The 21,043-nt window shown below is 34.6% G+C and overlaps 1 protein-coding gene across 1 annotated transcript in view; it reads left to right on the forward strand.

Annotated features, from left to right (window-relative positions):
- Positions 1-21,043, forward strand: part of LOC108571556 (nose resistant to fluoxetine protein 6-like) — a gene marked incomplete at its 5' end in the record, with an annotated part of 26,366 nt that continues 5,323 nt past the window's right edge. The window contains 5 exons of the mRNA XM_017933624.1: positions 1-223; positions 17,920-18,131; positions 19,301-19,509; positions 20,379-20,470; positions 20,582-20,775. Coding sequence (XP_017789113.1) covers positions 1-223; positions 17,920-18,131; positions 19,301-19,509; positions 20,379-20,470; positions 20,582-20,775 — 930 coding nt within the window. The remainder of the gene's footprint in view (positions 224-17,919; positions 18,132-19,300; positions 19,510-20,378; positions 20,471-20,581; positions 20,776-21,043) is intronic.

The following is a 21,043-nucleotide window of genomic DNA, read 5'->3' on the forward strand; positions in this document are numbered from 1 at the left end:
TCGATCTCTTCTTCCATGGGGGGGTCATTTGTTGGCTATTTATTTATCGTGTTGTTGATTGGTTCCGGTGGAACAGCGGGCGCGGTGGACAAGCCAGATATCGTGCTGATGGATTTTCTCGCAAAACCCTTTGTACCCTCTGACGGTGCGTCCGAGCAGTGCCTCAGGGACAGCGCCATGTATTTGAGGGAGCTTGACCGGTACGCGCCGTGGGCTCTGCAGAGTAAGTTTGATTTTTTTTATTGCATTTTTCAAGCATTCCTTTTTTCGCCTTTTCGCACGACTTTTAAATCATTTTTTTACAAGCGTTTGTTTTTCGTTTTATTGGTTATATTTAGTTTTATCGATCAGTTAGTAGGATGTTGAAGATCGTGAATTAGAATCGTTGAACCTGTGGTGAGTGGTGAAGCCCTTCTTAACTAAGTTTTTGATACTTTCCTTCTAAATCCTACTTTCTCCTGTCACTTAAGTGAGATTATTTACTGTATAAATGTGCATCGATAAAAATTTCATTTATTTGTTGGTATAAGAATATAGGCATGGTAAATTGTGCATTGCAAAGCAATCGAACATAACCTATCTATTTATTATGGAAAAAAAATTTTCTATTCTCTCTGTTTTTTTTCTTTATTTTCTTTCCTACATAAGCGGATTAGCTTGCAACAGCCCATAGCTGTACCTCGCCCTTACAGTAACTATCAATGGCAGGGTATCATTTTATACCTTGCACTCTTTTTTTCAATATACCTAATAAAGACGTTAAATAAATAAATAAATATATCCATAATGATTACTTGAACATTAGTAAGAAAATGATTGCTCAAAAAAGATGCTGGAAATCAAATCAAGCATCAATTCCTATCTACCAATAGTGGATCGATAAGAACGATAATCTCTTGCAACGACGATTTTATCTTGAGGAACTAGCTAAAATTCTAGTCACTCTGAATGTATGCTAAACGTGTATAGTCAGTAGAAGCAATATAGCGTGGCTGTAAATTAAAGTATTAAGATATCGATTGATACAGTGACACGTTTTTCGATTGGGACTGAATCAAAGTTAACCCTTTGCACTACAGTGGCGCCACCACAGCGATATTCGTATTATGCGCCATTGGCGCTGCTAGGGCGACATGCGTACTTACCATGGAGAATTTTGAAATGCGAAATTCAAGGTTAGGTTAGATTTTTTATATCATGAAAATAAAGTTTCCTATATTGTTCAAGTAATGATATATTTTATATTAATAAAACAAAGCAAATTAGCAAAAGAAATAAACATAAATATATTCATAAACAAAATTTTTGGTTTTCAAAAGTTTCACTGCAAAAGTGTACCGAAGTTGGTAATCAATCGTGTTAAAAAATGATCGAAGTGCAAAAGGTTAAGTCATACTTTATACGGTTCTCATCTCTTCAGATTTCCATATTCTCGAATATGTAAACTTTGACTCCTACAACCTTGCTATATTCTTTCCATCAACTATTCTTTGCCGCTAACTTAATTCTTTTCGCAAAGGACGTTTTTCACTGTCTTACCTAAAACACGGGAATCTTTCTTTTATCGTGTTCTCGTTACTTATCTTTTCTTAAAAATGCTGTAGAACACGTTTTATAATGAAAACATTTTTTTTAATTTCAATATTTAAAAAATTTCAAGCATTTTGTTTATTTCTTTTTTATTATTTTTATAGCCAGTTTTGGGGTCCTATGATATCACCTGTGCTGAAAGTGTTAATGCTTTAATTTACCATTACGCTATATTGGTTCCAACGACTATACACCACTTCGAAAAAAACCCACTTATTTGTCTGTTAATTGCTTGACATCCATCGAAAAAGAACTCTATTCTTTCTCCGTGCAATCTTCGACCATTCCGGAGCGATTAATCTCCCAAGTAGACGATGAATTCCTCATTATCAAAACTTTCTTCCATTCCAAAGGTCTCTTCTTTTCGAACAAAAGCAATTTCATCCGTATTATTGCGTGTTTTTAATTATTCTTTCTCAGTTTCTTCGTCTCTACCTCGTGGAATATTTAAGTTCCTGAAAAAGCGAATAATTCGTCATTATCGATATTTTATTTCAATTCGGAGATCTTTCTTTTTCAATCGTATGTTGCTACAATTTTTCGAAAATTTTTCCTTCGTCCTTTTTTTTCTATTTCAACCTAATTGCGTGATTCCACTTCAAAGGTTCTTTATCTTTGAATAAGAACAATTTTACTACTCGTTATTTTACATATTTAAACAATTATTTTTCTCTAATTTTCACTTCTGCCGTATGTTTTCAAAAATGAAAAATCTCCCAAGCAAACGATGAATTGCCCATTACCAATTCTTCGTTCCATTTTTCTCATAAAAATTCTCATATACATATTTCTCGCGACTTTTCCTTCTTCTCCGTTTTTTCAAAAATATTCTCACACATTTTTCGCAACTTTTTCTTTCTGTCACCATTTGAATTTCGCGCTCTAATTTTTCAAAATCAAATATTCCAAATGCCCCTCTCGTTTCAATAAAAAACCGACGCTCCGAGCGTCACTATATCTGTATGTTTCTTTTTTCGTAAAAAATTGAACTTTGGTTTCGTTTAATTTCGGGAAGAAACGTTCGTCACGAGGGAAAATGGCATCATGTCGGACGGAGAAGCACAGGGAACAGAGGTGTCTGGTTTCTTTCGGAAGAAGGTCGAGAGCGTAATGTTCGAGAATCGTGGAAAAAACGCGCATTCGCACATTTTTTCCACACAAAAGATAAGGAGAGGAGAGAACACGCGGAGCTGCATCGCGTTTAATGTTGCTAGGGGTTCGCAACACGGGTTTGTTGACCGAATTATCGGGCAACTTCGAGGCGCATTATTGAACATGTTGCAGATCACGCAGACGCCTCGATGTTAGACCAATCGAGAAAGTTCCAAGAGATTTCGATATCGTCTGTTAAAAAATCGTCGGAAAAATAGATTTTTTAGACGGAACTCTGTTACTTCATGTTTGAGGAAACACAAAATTAGTTAAAGATATGGTATTCATTTGTAAATTAAATGATTTTTCTTTGATCGCTGAAAACTGTGAATTTGAGGAAAAGTAAAATTATTTGGCAATATGTACTTCATATTTATAGGTTATAATACGAATTTGTGAATTAAAAGGTTTCTTTATTTGTTAAAAATTGCATATGTAAGAGAAGGTACAATTATTTGGAAATTTTTAACTGCCATAACAAGAATGTAACGTTAAATGTAATATTGTGAAGTATTGTACATATATACCTATATATACACAAGTATAAAATTAATTACTACATATCATGGAATAAAACTACGTCATTTACCATAAATCATGGAATAAAATGACATACCCTATATAAAACAATAATATCATAAAACAATAAAATCACATAACCTTAAAAAAATGTACGAGATAACCAATTTTTTAATGTACAACATGATACAGTTGTACGTCTCCATTATACCTTGTAAATAACCGCTTCGATCGCGTCAACAAGTAGTACGTGACTTCGAAATGGTTATATCTTCATATGGATTAATTTTGTTTACGTTCTCGGTGGTAGTATAAGCAAAGTAATGAAAAAAAAAATCGTCAGAAACGCGTGCGGACATCTATCGGAACGAATGACCAGTAGTTTCAGCAATATTTTATAAATAACCACACAGACTTCACTGAGATATTGATTTCTTCAAAAAATCTTCTATATCTGCATCGAGAAGTTGCAATTAATTAGTACGCTTTCCTTGTATTAGATGACACTTCGTTCTTTTTAACGAACGTTATCGGCCGAGCTTTATCCAATTCTCACTATTTCTTTTAAAGCACCCTCTATGCAATGAAACGATTAACTGTGAAGATCAATGCATTCTTTGGCATACAATTTCGACATCGAAATTCGCCTTTGCTTTTTAGTAACATTTGACTCCCTTTCATAATTTAGTATTATTATTGATTAATATAGTATACGATATTTTATATTATTTATTTGTATGTGTAGTATACCATATTTTTTTCGAAATTTTTAAACAAGCAATAAATATTTAAAAATTTTAATTCAGTTTAAGGACATTTTGTTTGATATGAGAAATCAAAATAAAGAATATAAGTGTAACTGAAGCTCTTAGGTCGGTTTCACCCTATTTTAATTATAAATAAAATTACATGACAAAAGCAACCCCGTACATATATGCGCATAATCCGCGTTGATAAAGCGTAATCGTCGCCATTTTATGGAAGAAAAATATTTTCCCTCCCACCAGTTACATAATCGTAGAAATATTTCCCAGTGATAACAGAGGGCAGTTTCACATGTGTGCGTAGATACTTTTCTATCTTACAATTCCACTTGCAGTTTAAAAATTCCACACTTACGATGACATAACCAAAGATGTGTCAAAATTTTAAGTATGAATTTAGTAATTGATTATCAAAGAACAAAGTAATAATTCGTGGAAATTGTTTCTTTGTTTCGATTTGTACTTCGAATTCGTTTGTTTACGAATTTATGCTAAATTATTGGAAAGTGTCAAGTGTTAATTATCATAATTAACAGTTTTTTCTCAATATTCGGTTTGGGACGAGAAACAAAAATATAATTGATTAGTAGATTCCACAAACAAATATTATAATACTTTTGTAAATATCTGCCTGAAGATTAATAACTTGTTTGATGAATTTAAGTTTGACAAATCTTGTCCTGATAAAAAGTATTTATATCTCAAAATACATATTACTATATTATTAATACATATTAATAATGTAGTTTTATATTTACGAATTGAAAAAATGGATATCTCTAAAACACTCAATGTCTGGATAGACATTAACACTTCATAGTTTTTTTTAATGAGACCTCCCAATTTACACCTAATTCCAAACTACTTTTTATCTGTAGTATTAATTGTATTCATTTACATCTCAGTATTTACACTACAATGCTTCATGTACAAGATAGCTTAATTTAACTTTTTATTTTCCAACTTATTTTACATTTAAAAATATTATTAAAATTTATTCAATGTTTACAATGTCTCTACCTTACATTCTTCTCATAAATATCCATATACATACATATCAATTCACTATACTTAACCACATTTAGTTATGCTTTATTTATATATATTTTTAGACAATACCCTACCACAAGCAGACAATTTCACAAAGCATCCATTTCCCATTTTCATGACTCTGCCACTTCACTGCACCTAACCTATATACACCTTTAAACAACATCCAATGTTCAAATTAAGCTGAATTAAAAAAAAAAAGAAACGAATTCATACATCATTCGACTCTACCTCATTTGTTATTTTTGCCAATTCCACATTTGCTCTGCGTCTCGATGTCCACTTAATTAAAGTTCCTCTACGACACACATAAATTTCGTTCGGGCCAGTCGGTGACTCAACCGTTCTGCACCAGGCGAGTGGGTAACACGCCGGCGGCGATCTTTGAACGTTTTTAGGACGCGCGTATAGTTTTCGGCTACGAAACGAGCGTCGGTTTGGTTGATTGCTCAATTGGTTTCGCACAGGTCATCGAACTCCAGCGGATCTGTCCGAAATAGAAAGGGACTGATAGAAATCGTTACTAGGATACCGTTTGACTGATTCTATTCTTGATCTCTGTTACACGTAACTGTCTATGCCGGATCAAGGATCATTTTCGATCTCCTTTGCCCCATTGACCGGCATATTTTTCGATCGAAGTTATTCCTTCGTTGGATCGCGTTATTATTACTGTTATTGGCGCGTAAGTGATGTGATTTGTGAAAGAATTTATGGTATAATGTGAAGGATATGTTTTAGGTTACGTGGATGCGTGTGTATACGAAGCATATATTTACATACATAGGTTATGTATACATGACTAAAAATTTGAAACCACCTGTTAATTTAAAGTTTCTTTGTATATTCTATGAAAAAATTTTATAACTTTCTGCTTTAAAGATTAAAATCTTAAAATCAATTCGAAGGGAGATAGTAAAACGAGAAACTGGATCCAGACAACTCTTTTTTTCCTCTTCTTTTATCGTTAGAATTAATTCGTGAAATGATTTCGCGGAGTAAACGAGGTCCTTCATCTCTAACGTTATTTTAAAAATTGTTTCACGGATTAGCCGGCTAGACTCGAGTCACTTTTTTCCCCGGGCACACAGAAGGTAAACGAATCTTGCTGACATTTCGAGAAGAAAGGAACCGCGTGTACGTTGTACACTCGGTGAAAGGAACTCACACGTTCAGATGACGAACGCGTTTCGACAAAAGAATTTGGGAACTCCCCCGAACTAGAAATTTCATTTCTCTTACACGGTCATTGACCCCTGTCGACGAATTTTTCTACTTGAAGTATCCTCCATTTTTTGCACAATATGGAGCTTGTTAATTACGCGCATGCGTCATAGTACATTTTTCTGATTGGTGTTCAATTGATGCTCTGTTTTACGTAAAATAAAGATGACTTTTCATGGAATGATAAATAGTTCCTAGAATTTACGCGACATTAATGAAATAGTTTCTTCGTACTTGTTATTTATATATATTAAATTACGTAGATTACTATTTAAGATTTCCAATCGTACTTTATTGCGTAATGACTAAAGTGCAAGGAGTTGATTGCAGGTTGGTTCAAAGAAATGGAATTGTTTCATACCTTTTAGGTTATGAATTGTACATAAGATGAAAATCTACGATATTTTGAATAATAAGTATACAAATAAAAAAAATTCTATAAACAGCTGCTCTTTTGTAATCTTCTTATTGAAGAAAACGAGCACATTTTTTTATCAGTATGTAATACTTAAATTTGAAAAGAAATGATTGCGAACAAGGAAAGTGTCAGCAATCTTTAATCCAAAGTGGAATACGAACTCCCAAAGTTTCATAATCGAGGGTACTGGTTCCTTAGCTTCCGAAATTTCGCAAACGAGTGTGAAGCAATATAGACATTTCGATAAACGCCCAGATCTTAATATCGCATTCAGTGTGAGGCAACGTGTGTCGTATGCAAAAAGTTATTGCCAAACTGCGAATGTACAGAATATATGTTAAGAAAAAAACAAAATCTTAACATTTCAAAATGGCAAGAATTCTGGTATAAAATATATTATCATTCTATATTATTATTTTATAATACTGTAGTAAAAAAAAATACTTTTAATTCCTTTAAGTAAAAAAAAGACTTTTCAAAGTTTTTTACTTTTTAATTCAGTACTTCTTCGCTACACGTTTACTACGTCCATTTTTATTATACCGAAATGGTTAAAATTTAACATTTATCGAGCACTCTGCCCCTAAAGTTTGGCAACTATGTTTACACACTTCGCGGAGACTTCAACGACGTTACCATAAGGACTCCCTCCCCTTCTTAGATAACCTTTATAAGCAGCCATTGTTAATATATTGCATAAAAGTGGAAAACAGATAGAATGATAGAAAACAGATAACTCTGCCTTAATTAACACAGTTAGATTAATACAAAGCAGAAAAATAGTACTTGCTAGTACTAACCTACCTCCTGATTACTTTACGAACGTTTCACTTATCGTCGAAGTAATTACTACATTGGTCAACTTGATCCATCAATCTTGTAATTTTATTTCACTTTCAATTTGCATTCAGAAATATCCACAATTTTTTATGTAAATTTTATAGAGGAAAGAACATTGTTATTATTTTTCGAGTATTTGTGCAATAAATGATTAACGTTTTTTCGATTTATATTTTCGGCTACTTCCGGGAGGGGATGACGACCAATGAAAGTGCGCAGCAATGTCGGAAACTATCGGCAGTGACCCGGATAAACCGGGAGTAATCGATTACACGGTATCAGCGACTCGAAAATTAACCGAGTTTTCCTCGTTCAATTACGTGATTCAACAATAACCACTTTACGTAGCGCCATTTGTTATATTCACAGCGATTAGATGCCTGTCGATGCCTACTCTATATGCGTCAGGTCAAGCTGCAATGTTACAAGCGGGCTGTTTATGGTCGAAAATGTCGCCAATAGAAATTTCACCAAGTTTTTCAATTTTCAATTATCACACAAATCAACGAAAAAGTCTCAGTGGACACGTGACGAGAAATGAACCACTTCAGAAATGATTTAAGTTTTCAATTCTTAACCCAACCCAATTCTTTACTGAATTGAACGTTCTGTACACGATGGAATGCACTTTTTCTAACGAAAAGCGCAGGAAACTACGTTCGTGTAGAACTATCAATGAAATCGATTTTCGAAAGTTACTAGATTACGATCTAGTGACAATTCGGTGTATCGACGCCGATTGACGTGCTACTCGGTTGACAGATGTTCGTTGTTACCGAACTGTTTGTACACAAATGATAGAATTCAATGACTGATGACACTTGTGACGACGATGAATTCAACGAGTGGAATTGTACGAGTAATTTGCGTAGAATATTATGAAATATCTAAACTTGTTTATTCTAACCATTAAAAATTCAATATCTTCAAAGTGTTACATTCCTTAACACATGTTGATTGAAACTTTTGTATTTCTTTCAGTGAGCCCTGGTAGCCTGTACAGTTTACGTTTGTGGTAGGTTAGATTAGGCTATACTATTATGGGTAATATATATTCAATTATATTATATTATAGGTTATACATATTTATATTACGTTGTACTGTAACATGTTACAGGTTATGTACATATTTATACGATGCTACACTGTATAACATTATTTCTTAATTCCAAAAAAAAGTGAATTGAAACTTCCATGAAATCGAAGTGTCGAAAGTGAAAAATAAGCGTGACAGTGTTTACAGACTCGACTGCAATCGAGTTAATGGAGGCGTCGATACGACGTAAGAAAATTACGCCGAGACACTAAAACAATGCCTTATGCTGCAATGAAAAACAAATCTACTAAGTTTCTCTTATTTTCATGTCGCTTTAATTACACCACGCTCCGCTGACCCGTAAATCCATTAACACGCAAGATAACTGGAAATTTGCGCATACTGCGACGATAATGGTCGCTAAAGATCACAATTAATTGCATAACGTCTGACTGTTCGATACTTGTCGCATGTTTTCTCGTGTATTTTGCAAAATTAGCTCTGGTGATCTGCCAGGGAATCCCATTGCACATTAGTTTCATTCAACATTTAATAGACGAATTATTGTCTTGAAAAAGGAAACAGTTTATTGTTGAAAAATTGAAAAATACAATTGGATACGGTAAACTTTTTCTAAAAATTACTAATACGTTAAATTTGGGCAAAATTCATTTACACTTTCACTCTCGTTAATAAAGGATTTAAATATAAGTAGAAAATAAAGAATCATCCTTATAGATTCGTTCATTTCCGAGACAATCCAGAATAAACAAAAATCCTTATTGTAAAAAACAGTTTTAATTAGATAAAAGTTCTTCCAAGAAGATTGCCATATTGCTTATAAGTTACAGTACACATCGACCAAAATAATTACACCAATCTATTATCATCATGGCGAAAACAAAATTCCCCAAAAAGACTCAAACAACATAACGATCAAATATTCGTAACGTGCATTCGACGTTAACGCGGTTAGGTTAGGTCGACATCCGGAATTATTAACGGAGGAAATCAAGTTCTTTGCTGTATCACTGAGAATAAAAAAAGAAAGAACGTCCTTGGACCGAAGGAAACTTGGAATCCAAGTTCGATGATGCACAAACATCGATGACATTGACGAGTAACAGAGTGAAGAAAGGGAAGAAAGAATCTTAGATGATTAATCGGTTTATTTTCGTGATATCCACCTAACCTAACATAATCTGTGGAAGTCTGCCGGAAGTGCGCGAGGATAACCCCGGCGAATCTTGAGAACGCGTCCATGACACTGTGTAAGCTCGAGCAAGCTTCGTTTATGAGCAGATAATGATACCTGAAATGTTTCACTGATAAACTTCGGAGACCCTCAATTAATATGTATGCAGCTTTGCAATAAATAAACTTGTATCGCCTCGGAGAAGTTTCATTTGGTTGGAGTTTACTTGTGTATAAAGCGGAATTAATGGTTCATTAATTTTCAGATAGTGGTATTGTATGCACAGTGTGTAGCACAGCTTTGGATTTTGAATTGTGCTTAATGTGGAGGAAAACATAAATTTAAAGAATTTGTTATCTGGATTCTCAGAGATATCTGTTTTCTACATACTCAGTACTATGGATACCTATTATAGATATAGGTTAGGTATAATAGTAACTCTAGTTAAGTCTTGCCTTTACACCTGTAAAATGTGTAATAAAGATATTATTACTATTGTACTACAGATATTCATATTATGTGGGTATCTAGTACTTAGGTTTCCAGTAATATGGATAGCCTATTATCCAGATTGTCAATAATATGAGTACTTAATATCTGCATTCGCAATAATTGATATGTAATAAATCTACATTTCCAAAGATCTAGTCTTCCATTAACGTCGTTATCTATTATCTAGATTTCCAATATTGTAGATACCTACTATCTAAATTCCCAGTCACGTGGATAACCTAGTATCAAGGGTTATAGTAACCTGTATATCTGATATCTAACTTTCCCAATAACGCAGGTACCTGTTATCTAGGTGTCCAAAAGTGAGGTTATCTAGGTTATCGAGGTTCTACATTGTCTAGATTTCAAAATAACGTTGATTCCTAATATCTAGATTTCAAATAACGTGACCACTTGTTATCTAGGTTTCCAGTAACATGATCACTTGCTATCTAGGTTTCCAATATCATTGACACTATTTCCTATCATTTAACTTGCCAATTGCACAAACGTTGATTTCCAAATTTATTCAACTATGCATTACAAAACTCTTTATAGAAAGTTAATATCACTTATTCTACCGTGTACAATTTTCAAATTAATTTTTACTCTAATTTAAACTAAAAATTTTTTCCGTTTCTTTTAATAATAAAATCTAATCACCACAAAGAAGATATAATAAAATAGAATTTCTAATGTCCCATAAAAGAACATGATTTCGATTACTATAAACTGTTACCCCACCATCGGACTAATGAACGTAACGACCCTTAACTTGTTTACAAAGCAAACCGCCGGTAACCGAACCGCAACCGCAACGAAGAAGAATCACATTCTATTGAAGAATAACAAAAACATTTATTGTTAGTTTAATCGATAGATCAATCTGTTTAACAGATGCTCATCTTTATTTTTATAATATATCGTATAAAACTTCCATTCAATTCGATCTTTTAGAGTTCAGCCATTTTTTCTTAACCTAACCTTATCTCTTCGACTCGGTTCAACAAGTCTAAAGTTTATGTATTTCTTCTCCAATGAAATTCACTTAATCGTTAAAAAGAAAAAATGTAAGACGTTGACATTTAATTCTCGATTTAGTGACGTAATGAGAGAAATACAAGGAAACGTAGACAGAGAGAGAGAAAAAATGGAATTTTGAGTCAGGAAAAAAATATAAATTGCTGCGAATCGTTATGTGCGTCATGAGACAGACACAAACTGGGTCAATAAGGAATAACGTTTGTGCCGATGACCGTCCTTGTGTATCGGCCGGTCTTTTTGCTCACTGACCGATGATCGATCTATCTTTCCTCTTTCCGACGCTTAGGCTTCTTTCACACGGTTCTGAACCGTCGTTCTAGTAGTTTGGCGATCAGTGATTTTGGTACAATCAGGCAATGAATGATTCCTTATAGAAAAACGAGTCGAAATTGCGGAATAAAGTTTTTGCTTATAAAGCTTCGTTATCGACAGAACCGATTTGGATCATTCGTCACGTATGTGTGCAATTGCTATCGTATTGTTTTACTATTGATTATTAAAGCTGATTAAAAAAATTCGAAAAACGAAGACATGTTAAAGTCCGCATTTTTTTTTATTTGTCGAGCAAAGTTTTACGCGAGAAACGCGGACCACGTTGCACCATTGGTATTTACAACTTAATGCAAAAACGTGCAAATACCTGTTTTATCGTTTAAGACGTGTTATTAGTGACTCCTGTGAGCATAATACGGTTAAAAACGGTTGCTTGTAAAATTATATGACAACCCTGGAATTTTTTTTATGAATTTTCAAAATTTTTTTTTTCGAAAATGAAATCTTGCAAGTTCGTTTTATTTTTCATCACTCTATATATCCCACAGTCAAAGAACCATTGTTTTGAAACATTTTCCACTTTATTTTCATTGAATCTTTCGTTAATTCTAATAATATCGCAAACATGTAGAATTACATTTATAGTATCGTTACCTTTGTATATTTTATTTACTAATCTTACTAATTTCATAATAATCGTTATCCGTTCACTTTATCAGAATCAGAAACATTGTTTCGAAGTAGCTTCGTTCAATTCTAATGTTATTCATTATCGTAGCCACAGAATCGTCGTTTTGACCCATTGTTTGCTAAGTTTGATACTCTATTATCTGTGTTATCACAATTAGACAACATCATTTCGACGCATCTCTATCACTTGCCAGTGACTTTTGGAGGCTGTGTTATCCATTCGTGGTATTATGAGTGAAGAATCTTTCTTTTGACACGTTTACCACTGATTAGAACATTATCCATTAACGATAAAATAATTAATGAAGTATAATTCTTGTGTTATATTACTAGTTCCATAATTCTTATCATGTTAATTCATTTTAATATTATTAACCTTTTGTAAGAAAATTCAATAGATTCTATCCTAACCTTTTGGTATCATGGATGCAAAATACATTTTAACAATTTTTTCGCTATTGCCGGTATTCTTAACAATTCAGTCAACAATTCCATGAAATTTTTATATTATTATTAATTTTTGCTTAATATTATTAACTTTTTATCGAAACCTGAGGAAAAATTATTCCAAGAATACAATTTCTATTCTAATTTTTAAATTCTTATCCACCGATGGCGCCACAAACAAACGTCCATCCTTTGAACGTGCCTTTCATTGATTCTGTACTTATCCATAGAACCACAAACGAAGAACCATTGCTTTGACGCATCTCTCTGTTTCCGTTACTGTTATCCACAGGCGGAGAATTGTAGTTTGTCAAAATTTGTTCTAACAAGTCTTGTGAATATACGATCACGATGTTGTTATCCGTGTCGTAATCGCCGTATTCTAATGTTGCCGTTACGATGTCACAGTTGGGGAAGCGCCATTTCATGCATGCTTCTCGTTCGTTCTGATGTTATTGTTCGCAACACCGTGAATTTAAAAAAAGCTTCTGTTGATTCTTACGTTATTGACAATCTGCGGCTACGAGCATCTCAGTGATAAATTTTTATTTCGTAATAATGATTTTCAGTTAATATTGATTTATTGATCTATTACTACATAACTATTCTGTTTGTGATTTAGAGATTTTGAATTTCTCGAGGATCAGGAATATTAAGGAGACTTTTTAATTTCTCGAGACGAGCTCTACCAATCTGTACATATTTGCACCTGTACTTCTGAAACGTCATGTATAATAAATTTCAGTAGAAGCAGTATTGAATTTCGTCAACAACAAAGCTTGATGTGAGAAGCAATATTTTCTAACCTCACTTTTCTACGTAATAAAAATCTCAGGTGAAAGAAGTTTTGTATTGTGACCATAATGCACGAGTGATTTTTTACCGAGTGTCTTTTATTCTCGTGATTCCACGAATCGAGCCTTCCTAGATTTCGATCCAGGAACCAATTGAGAAGGTTTGTTGTTTGCCAGAGTTTATGTATAAAAAAATCAAGGACCAAGGAGCCACGCGTGATCGTGTAGTTCACGGCTGGTCGAGTGCAGCTTCTTTTTTATTCCGGAATGCCAACCGAATGAATATTTAACGAGTCAACAAGAAGATGAATGTCGATGAGATCGATCTCAGGGCTGCAATTTATAAATCTTCCTGGTCGATTATTATAACCGGATCTAATCTTTTCGAATACTTTCCATCGAATATTATGCGACTCGAGGGAATTGTAAATTAAATGTATTTATTTGCCTGAATTTTGAACATTTTCTGATAAAGATGACATTATAATATGATAATTTATATAATATAATATGAACTCTGAAATTTTCCATACGAAGAAAGTATCAAAATTCCAACGCAAAGAATTCTTTTGAAATTCAGTGTTTCAGATCATTCAGAAAGCCTCCTTTGAAATTCCTCCTTTTTCAAACAAAGTTAGGTTAAGTTAAGCTAGCCTATTTATTTATACATTAACCGTTATTTGTTTTATTACTTATTACTTATTTATTTATTGACATATGTATTAAATATTTGTTTTTAACGAATACACGGTAGCTCTAAGTTAATAAAATTTAGTAAAGGACAATAATACGATGAGGCCATTTTACGGGGAATTTAAGAGGCATCCATCGTTCCCCCGAAGTAATGTGAAAAACAGTTGGAATGTTGTGGGGTGGAGATGGTTAAATTAAGAAAAAAGGTTAAGTTAGATTAGATCGAGGGAGATAAATGAAAAAAAAAGTTAGGTTAGTTTAGGAACACCTGCACGTTCGAGATGCGATAAATCCGCCATGCGTGTGATTTACACAAAATCATGTTGTCACGTATTGTATAAAATTGCAAGGATCAGCGATGTCAACTGTCAGCAGTGGCTCGCATGCACGATTAGCTATATAGAAAATTTTCCTTGAGGATCGAAGGAAAAAACAAGTCTATTTAACGCGATAGCAAGAACGCATCGAAGCGCGGTCATCGATGAAGATATCGGGAGCAAACGAACTCGTGACCGAAGAATGCAAATGCGCGTCTAAATAAGTCGCGATGCTATTAACCCTAGCTGCTTCTAGGAAAAGCATAATTGTTTTTCTTTCCAATCGATGAAGGTTATTCAACATACAACGCGACGTAATCTTGTAATCACGTCACACGAGGGTTCGGTGCACTTGCAATTATTCCTGAAGCATAAAGAATTGATGATAAATTTTCCGCGTCGACATCAAGGAACACGTCATCTTTGTGGAAATGTGGACTCTTTTACCTTTCGCGGGACCTTGGGATCGTTCACTTGGGTGGATTCGCATCGAAGGTAACCTTCGCCCACGAGTTTCGTGGGATCGTTGCAATTTTATTGTCTTCTTTTTTTTACTCTTTTTGTTCCCTTCGACGTGGAATGGCGTTTGGCAAAAACTTCATGATGTAAGAGAGTAGCAGGAGTTGTAGGCCTCAGGTATGACAAAGGAATCGAGTGAAATCAGACTGGAGAATATTCGACGTAAAATATAACGTATTTTTACTGTATCTTTTCTACGTTTAAACACGTTTAGATACACGAATACTTACCATTGTGTTACAATTGCCTACAACATTCGATATAGTTAACATGTTTTACAGTTACGTAGCGTAGGAGCACTAGACTATACCGTGTAGCCTAGGTGTGTAGTAGACTATACTTTCCTGGTTGTGTGCATTCTACGATGCTCGCGTAACGACGAAATCGCCTTTATCATCCCCGGATAACACACAGGATACGTTCTGTGTTACACAAGTCACATAGGTTATACAAATATGGATTATGTACGCATTTGAGAACACATATTTACATATAATAGATGTAACAGTTTCACTAGGAGGATGAAGCTATATTTCTTTACACATATAAACACCATAAAATAATTACCATATAATATAGTATATCATCAATTGCAGGAACTTTGCTACACTGTGAAAATGTGAAGTTATGTACCGTGTTATACGAATACGTCATAATTTTGCGTCATGTTATACGAATGCGTGTTACATGAATCTGTATTTTTAACCTCGCCTCACCCATCATTAAGCGACGCATGACTGTACATATATAGAATAAATAATCAAAACAGATCGTAAGATGCTTCCTTGTAAAACTGCAGCCCATATTTTGCGTATGTTGCATGTAGAATCGTGTGGTTTCCCTATCGACAATATTGTTTGCAAACGATCTATACGTCTGTGACCACGGCTATCGGGTATCAATGAAAAATACACGTTATCGCTACAGCCACAATTTTCCCCATTGCTTGCGTTATCGAGCACGACCCCTTTTGCAATTCACGCGTTAACCACGTAGTTCCTTGCGCTTCAAGCCATTATCACGGATGACACGCACTTCCGCGTACGTATGCATATGAGGAGCCAGTTGGCGCGGCGTGCTGCGCAAGCGACATTGAGACACGATAATGCGCGCGCACACGCCATGGGGGGTGTTTTCACGTAAAACGGTCGCTCGGTGGTTTTCTCTTTACATGAGAGTAACAGAAAGGGTTAGATGTGAAATTTCGTAGAAAATTTGAGGTTTTCTTTCTCCTTTTCCTCTTTGTATTATATTCTGTGAGAAGAGGAGAATAAGATTCTTCATCTAGCAATTAAATCTAATCTAAATCATAAACACAATGAACTGTAATATTTCTTTTTCCAAAGGTATTTCGAATATTGCATTGTGTACGACAATGATCAACGGTGATCATGATACACTACTGCACTTGTCAGTTAATCGAAAACGATCCAACGAATCAACGCGTGACCAACAATCACCCTTATTGTCTTTGCAACACGTGTTTCCTTGTTATCCCTCGAAATTCGAACTCGTTACCCTAAGAAAACACCGTTGTTTCTTCGAAAATTGTCATCCTTAGAAGAAAAAAAAAATGCATTTCAAATGCATCCGAATTTAAAGGATTCATTCCACTTGACGCTACATGTAACAACAAATAAAACAACACACGAAGAAAACCCAAGTATCAAAGATCGAAGTTGATTAGCTTACGATCTATAATATAGGAGTCATGATTATTCGCCTGAATATGTATAGTCGGTGGAAGAAATATAGTGTGGTCGAAAGATGAGAACATTAACCTCTTCAGAGACGTTTAGATTAAAAAAAAAAAGGGTTAGAAGATTATGTAACGAATAGTTTCACAAATAAAAAGAATGAATTATTATTTATTATTAATTATTATTTTATATTTATTTATTTCTTATTGTTTTTATTATTTCTGTTTCCTATTTTTCAATCCCTTTCTCTCTCTCTCTCTCTCTCTCTCTGTCTCACTACTACTCTAACAGCATTTATTTCCATAATAACGAACTAGTATCGTTATACATATAAAAAATTTGTTTCATTGGTTGTATACGAAGATTATTCCTACCTTATTGCATCGAAGAACCGCGTAAGTGCGTTGATTGATCGCAATAGAGTGATTATAGGAGAATTTCTTTAGTGGATGCTGGATACCTTTCACCGGAGGCCACGTTGGCGCGTCAAAATAGAGAGATAAGAGTAATTTGAGGTTAGGTTACCAAGGGATTTGAAAAATCGTAAAAAAAAACAGCTAATTGCTCTTCGTAACAGTTAAAAAGCAGAACGTTTGTACTTTTACAGAAATTACGACTATTTCGAAGAAGACATCTCGCGAAAAAACTGATAATTATGATCTTTTCTCTTCTTTTTTCGTTCGAAATACGGCGCGGTCGTTATCATCGTGAGGATCGAGGACAGAAAAACTCCTCGACGATTCGACTGTGCACTTCTCGCGGTGCAACGTGAACCGGTTGTTTCAGTGGGTTTGTTATGAAGCGTGGCCGATTATTAAATGCCATAAGCGAGCGGCACGTGTTTCCAAGCTTCGCGAACCTCAAATCACGCGTGTATAGTTGTTGGAACCGACATAGTGAGGTCAATGATACTGATAAAAGAATAAAAATAAAAAGAATAGTAGATAAGGGAATAAAAAATGGGAAAGAAGAGAACGAATAGGAAGTAAGGAAATAAAGATAATTAAATATGAAAATGATCGTGTTCTATATTCCCAAATTGGGTTTAATGAAATAATAGAAAAAAAATTTCATTTTGTTTTTCAAATAAGTTTATATCTGACATTTGAATGAAACAAGAGAGGAGAGAAAAGAAGTGCATAGACCTTCCTCTGAATTCCAGTGTACGACGCGTCCGTGAAAATTCCAGCGGGCGTAATCACGGGCAATTACCAGCAGCTAGGCAATTACGACGAGTGTCTCCAAGTGAGAAGCGCGCACGGATTCACCGGGAAAGCCTGCAGTGCCAAGGTGAATTTCGAAATCGCTAAGGACAACGGCAAGCCACGCCAGCCCGATATGGGTGATCTGCTTCTCAACGTCGCCATCGCATCGGTGAGTGAATCTCGATTCGTTTTCATATTATGTACTTACAATGTATAGTCCGACAAACGTAAAGTGAAGTCTCAGGCGGGACTTAGGGCCTAGAAGTAAGAGATATAGGGGAACTTGCAACGGTTCGCTGCTAGCAAGCCAATAGAGATAGAATAAGGCTATCACAGTTACTCTTAGGTCTTCCCTTATAGTCAGCCAATAGAGATAGAATAAGGCTATCGTACTTACTCTTCGATGAACAATAGATGACGATCGGGTCTCGTTCGAGCAGTCGATAAATAGACGAGCAGTCGATAATTGACCGGAATGATATTTTCAAGCGGTCGAAAAAACATTAAGTTTACATCGCGCATCATGGTAAACTTTACTTTTTTTTCCCATGTTCCCAAAATTTGTCTATTATTTTGATAAGCATCACGTGTCTTCTTTAACGTTTTTTCGAGTTGGGATCAGAGTTGAGATCCGTCGTATCTAATTGTTTTTGGGGGGGGATTCGAATCAGAATGCCCAAAGTTTTGAGCAATTTTTGTTGTGATTTTGTAACGCACAATTGCAAAAATAATATCTGAACGAAAATCGAGGAATAAAAAATAAATTTAGAATACGAGAGAGAAAATGTTGATTATTCATTGGTACATCTGATAATATTAGCATTTTCTGCTGAAAGATCAATAATTTCTATGCTGATAGACACGGTGAATTGTTTCGATAAGAATTAATAAGATCGTTCGATAGTTATGAAGAATAAAATATTAAAAAAAAAAAAACAATTTTTTTTGGTTGAAAGTGAGTTTCGCGAAACGGAGACTCAGTACCGAGTGTTTCGTGTTACCGGGGATTGCACAATCGTTTTCGGAGTAATTTAAGGAAGGTGACGTAAGCGACAGACTTGGAGAAAAGTTAGTTCGCGAATTTTTATCATTTACCCTCAGCAGTCAATTTTAGAAATTTTCTGTAATCTTCTGAATTTTCAATATTTCCTTTTATCTTTTAAATCTTCAACGTTTTAAATATTTCCTAAATACATATATCCAATTTCACATATTTTCAAAACCTTCGAAACACCAAATTTTTATTTTTCTCGCATCTCGAGATCAGAATCTATGCGTCGAGTTTGACTCGGTTGCCATACGGCAAGGGGCTAATAGAAGGATAATGGTTAATTTCAGGGTTACACGAAATGGAAGGGACGTTCGGTAAACTACGAGTGGATGTGGTGCGTACCGTCTACTTGCAACCACACGGAAATCCAGGAGGCGGTGGAGCTTGGCCTCGACCCTCTGAAGGTGGAGGATCGCGTGGACATGGTGGTGAACGTGTCGTGTCGCACCGCAGAAACGGATCGGCCTGTCTTCGACGTAACCGACTGGATCTACATGTAGGTGGAACCTGAACGTAATCATGTTTATCGTGTTCCAACGTAGAACGTGGTTTTCGCTTTTGTAACGCGAGTAACACCAACTGGCATCGCGTTCCTTCTTTCGCTTCGATTCCATTCACTTCGAGGGCAAGGCTGAACGTGTGCATCTCGACAACAACGTCAATTACCATTTTTTTTCTCTCTTATTTATTTGCTTATTTCTTTATTTATTTGTTTATTTTGTAATCTCGTTCCTTTTTTCTTTCTTTCTTTCTTTATTTACTTAGTGTACACAGGGTGATTTCTAACCTCACCTGAATCAAAAGTTGCATGATTGTAAGGGGCATAATATAGGTTAGGATAATTGTTTCTGTTCTGCATTGTTTACACCTCAAGTTTTGAAGGTTACCTTGACTTCTTTGAATAGAACATCCTGCATTTCTTTATGTAAATTAAAAGAGTATTAAAAATTGAGTAATTTATTTACTTGTTTACTCACTACACAGGATGATTCAACGTAACTCGACGACCTGTAACGATAGAGATCACATATTATTTTTAAAATATATGAAAGAATAATTACACAGCGAAAGGGTCGAGAATGTTTAATTTCATTTCAATTAAGAAACAAATAAACGAGAAATATATAATTCCTTCTCGTTTGCGCTCGTTAAATACAGTTACCTTCTGACAAAGAGAAGAAAAAAAGAAAGAAAGAAACAAGAACAAACATGAAGAAAATGAAAGTTTAAAACTTTGTGGACATTTTTTATTCTTTATTCTACCTTAAGCTTCCTTGAAATTCTGTTTTGTTTCACATCTCATTAAGCACACGTGTAAGTAAACGTTCGGCAAGAGGCGTTAATATAGGTCGTATCAAATTTCAGATCGATCCTCGCGATATTCGTGGTGATCATAATTGCCAGCACAAGTTACGACATCGCTAAACAAGGCCATCTGAGTACGTTGAACCGAAAAGGTGAGTTGTTTCTCTCTCTGTGTTACGTAAATGCAAATTCGCTGTAAATTCGTATTATCTTTTGTTGAAAATCATATCTGAAATAATATCATACCGTTGTATCATATTCAGACAGGAGACACGGGCTTTTAACTTCGTTCTCCGTCTACACGAATGGAAAGAATTTGCTAAGAACCGACAGGCACAGAGATTCTATTAGGTGTCTCGATGGGTTACGTTATATCAGCATTTGTTGGATCATTTATGGTCACACTCATTATACCGAAGTGGTTGGCGTTAAAATGAACCTCAGTGACATTACACAGGTAAAAATATACTTTATTCCTGTTTTCTTTTCTATTTATCAATCGTAAAATTGTCTTACCGATTTTCCTAATTAAATATTTAGAGTACATAAAAATATTTCATTTTTTAAGTTTTTTATTAAAATATTTCATGTAAATAAGAATCAGAAAATATCTAATCGTAGAAAAAGCAGATTCATACTTTATCAGTGTAACAAATAGTCACTCTTGAAGACTGAAGTTTTGAAAGGCACAGTAGTACAGGTCAATTCTTTCTCCTTCACAGTGT

Source organism: Habropoda laboriosa, unplaced genomic scaffold (genome assembly GCF_001263275.1).
Source record: "Habropoda laboriosa isolate 0110345459 unplaced genomic scaffold, ASM126327v1 scaffold40, whole genome shotgun sequence".
Taxonomy (NCBI): Eukaryota; Metazoa; Arthropoda; class Insecta; order Hymenoptera; family Apidae; genus Habropoda; species Habropoda laboriosa.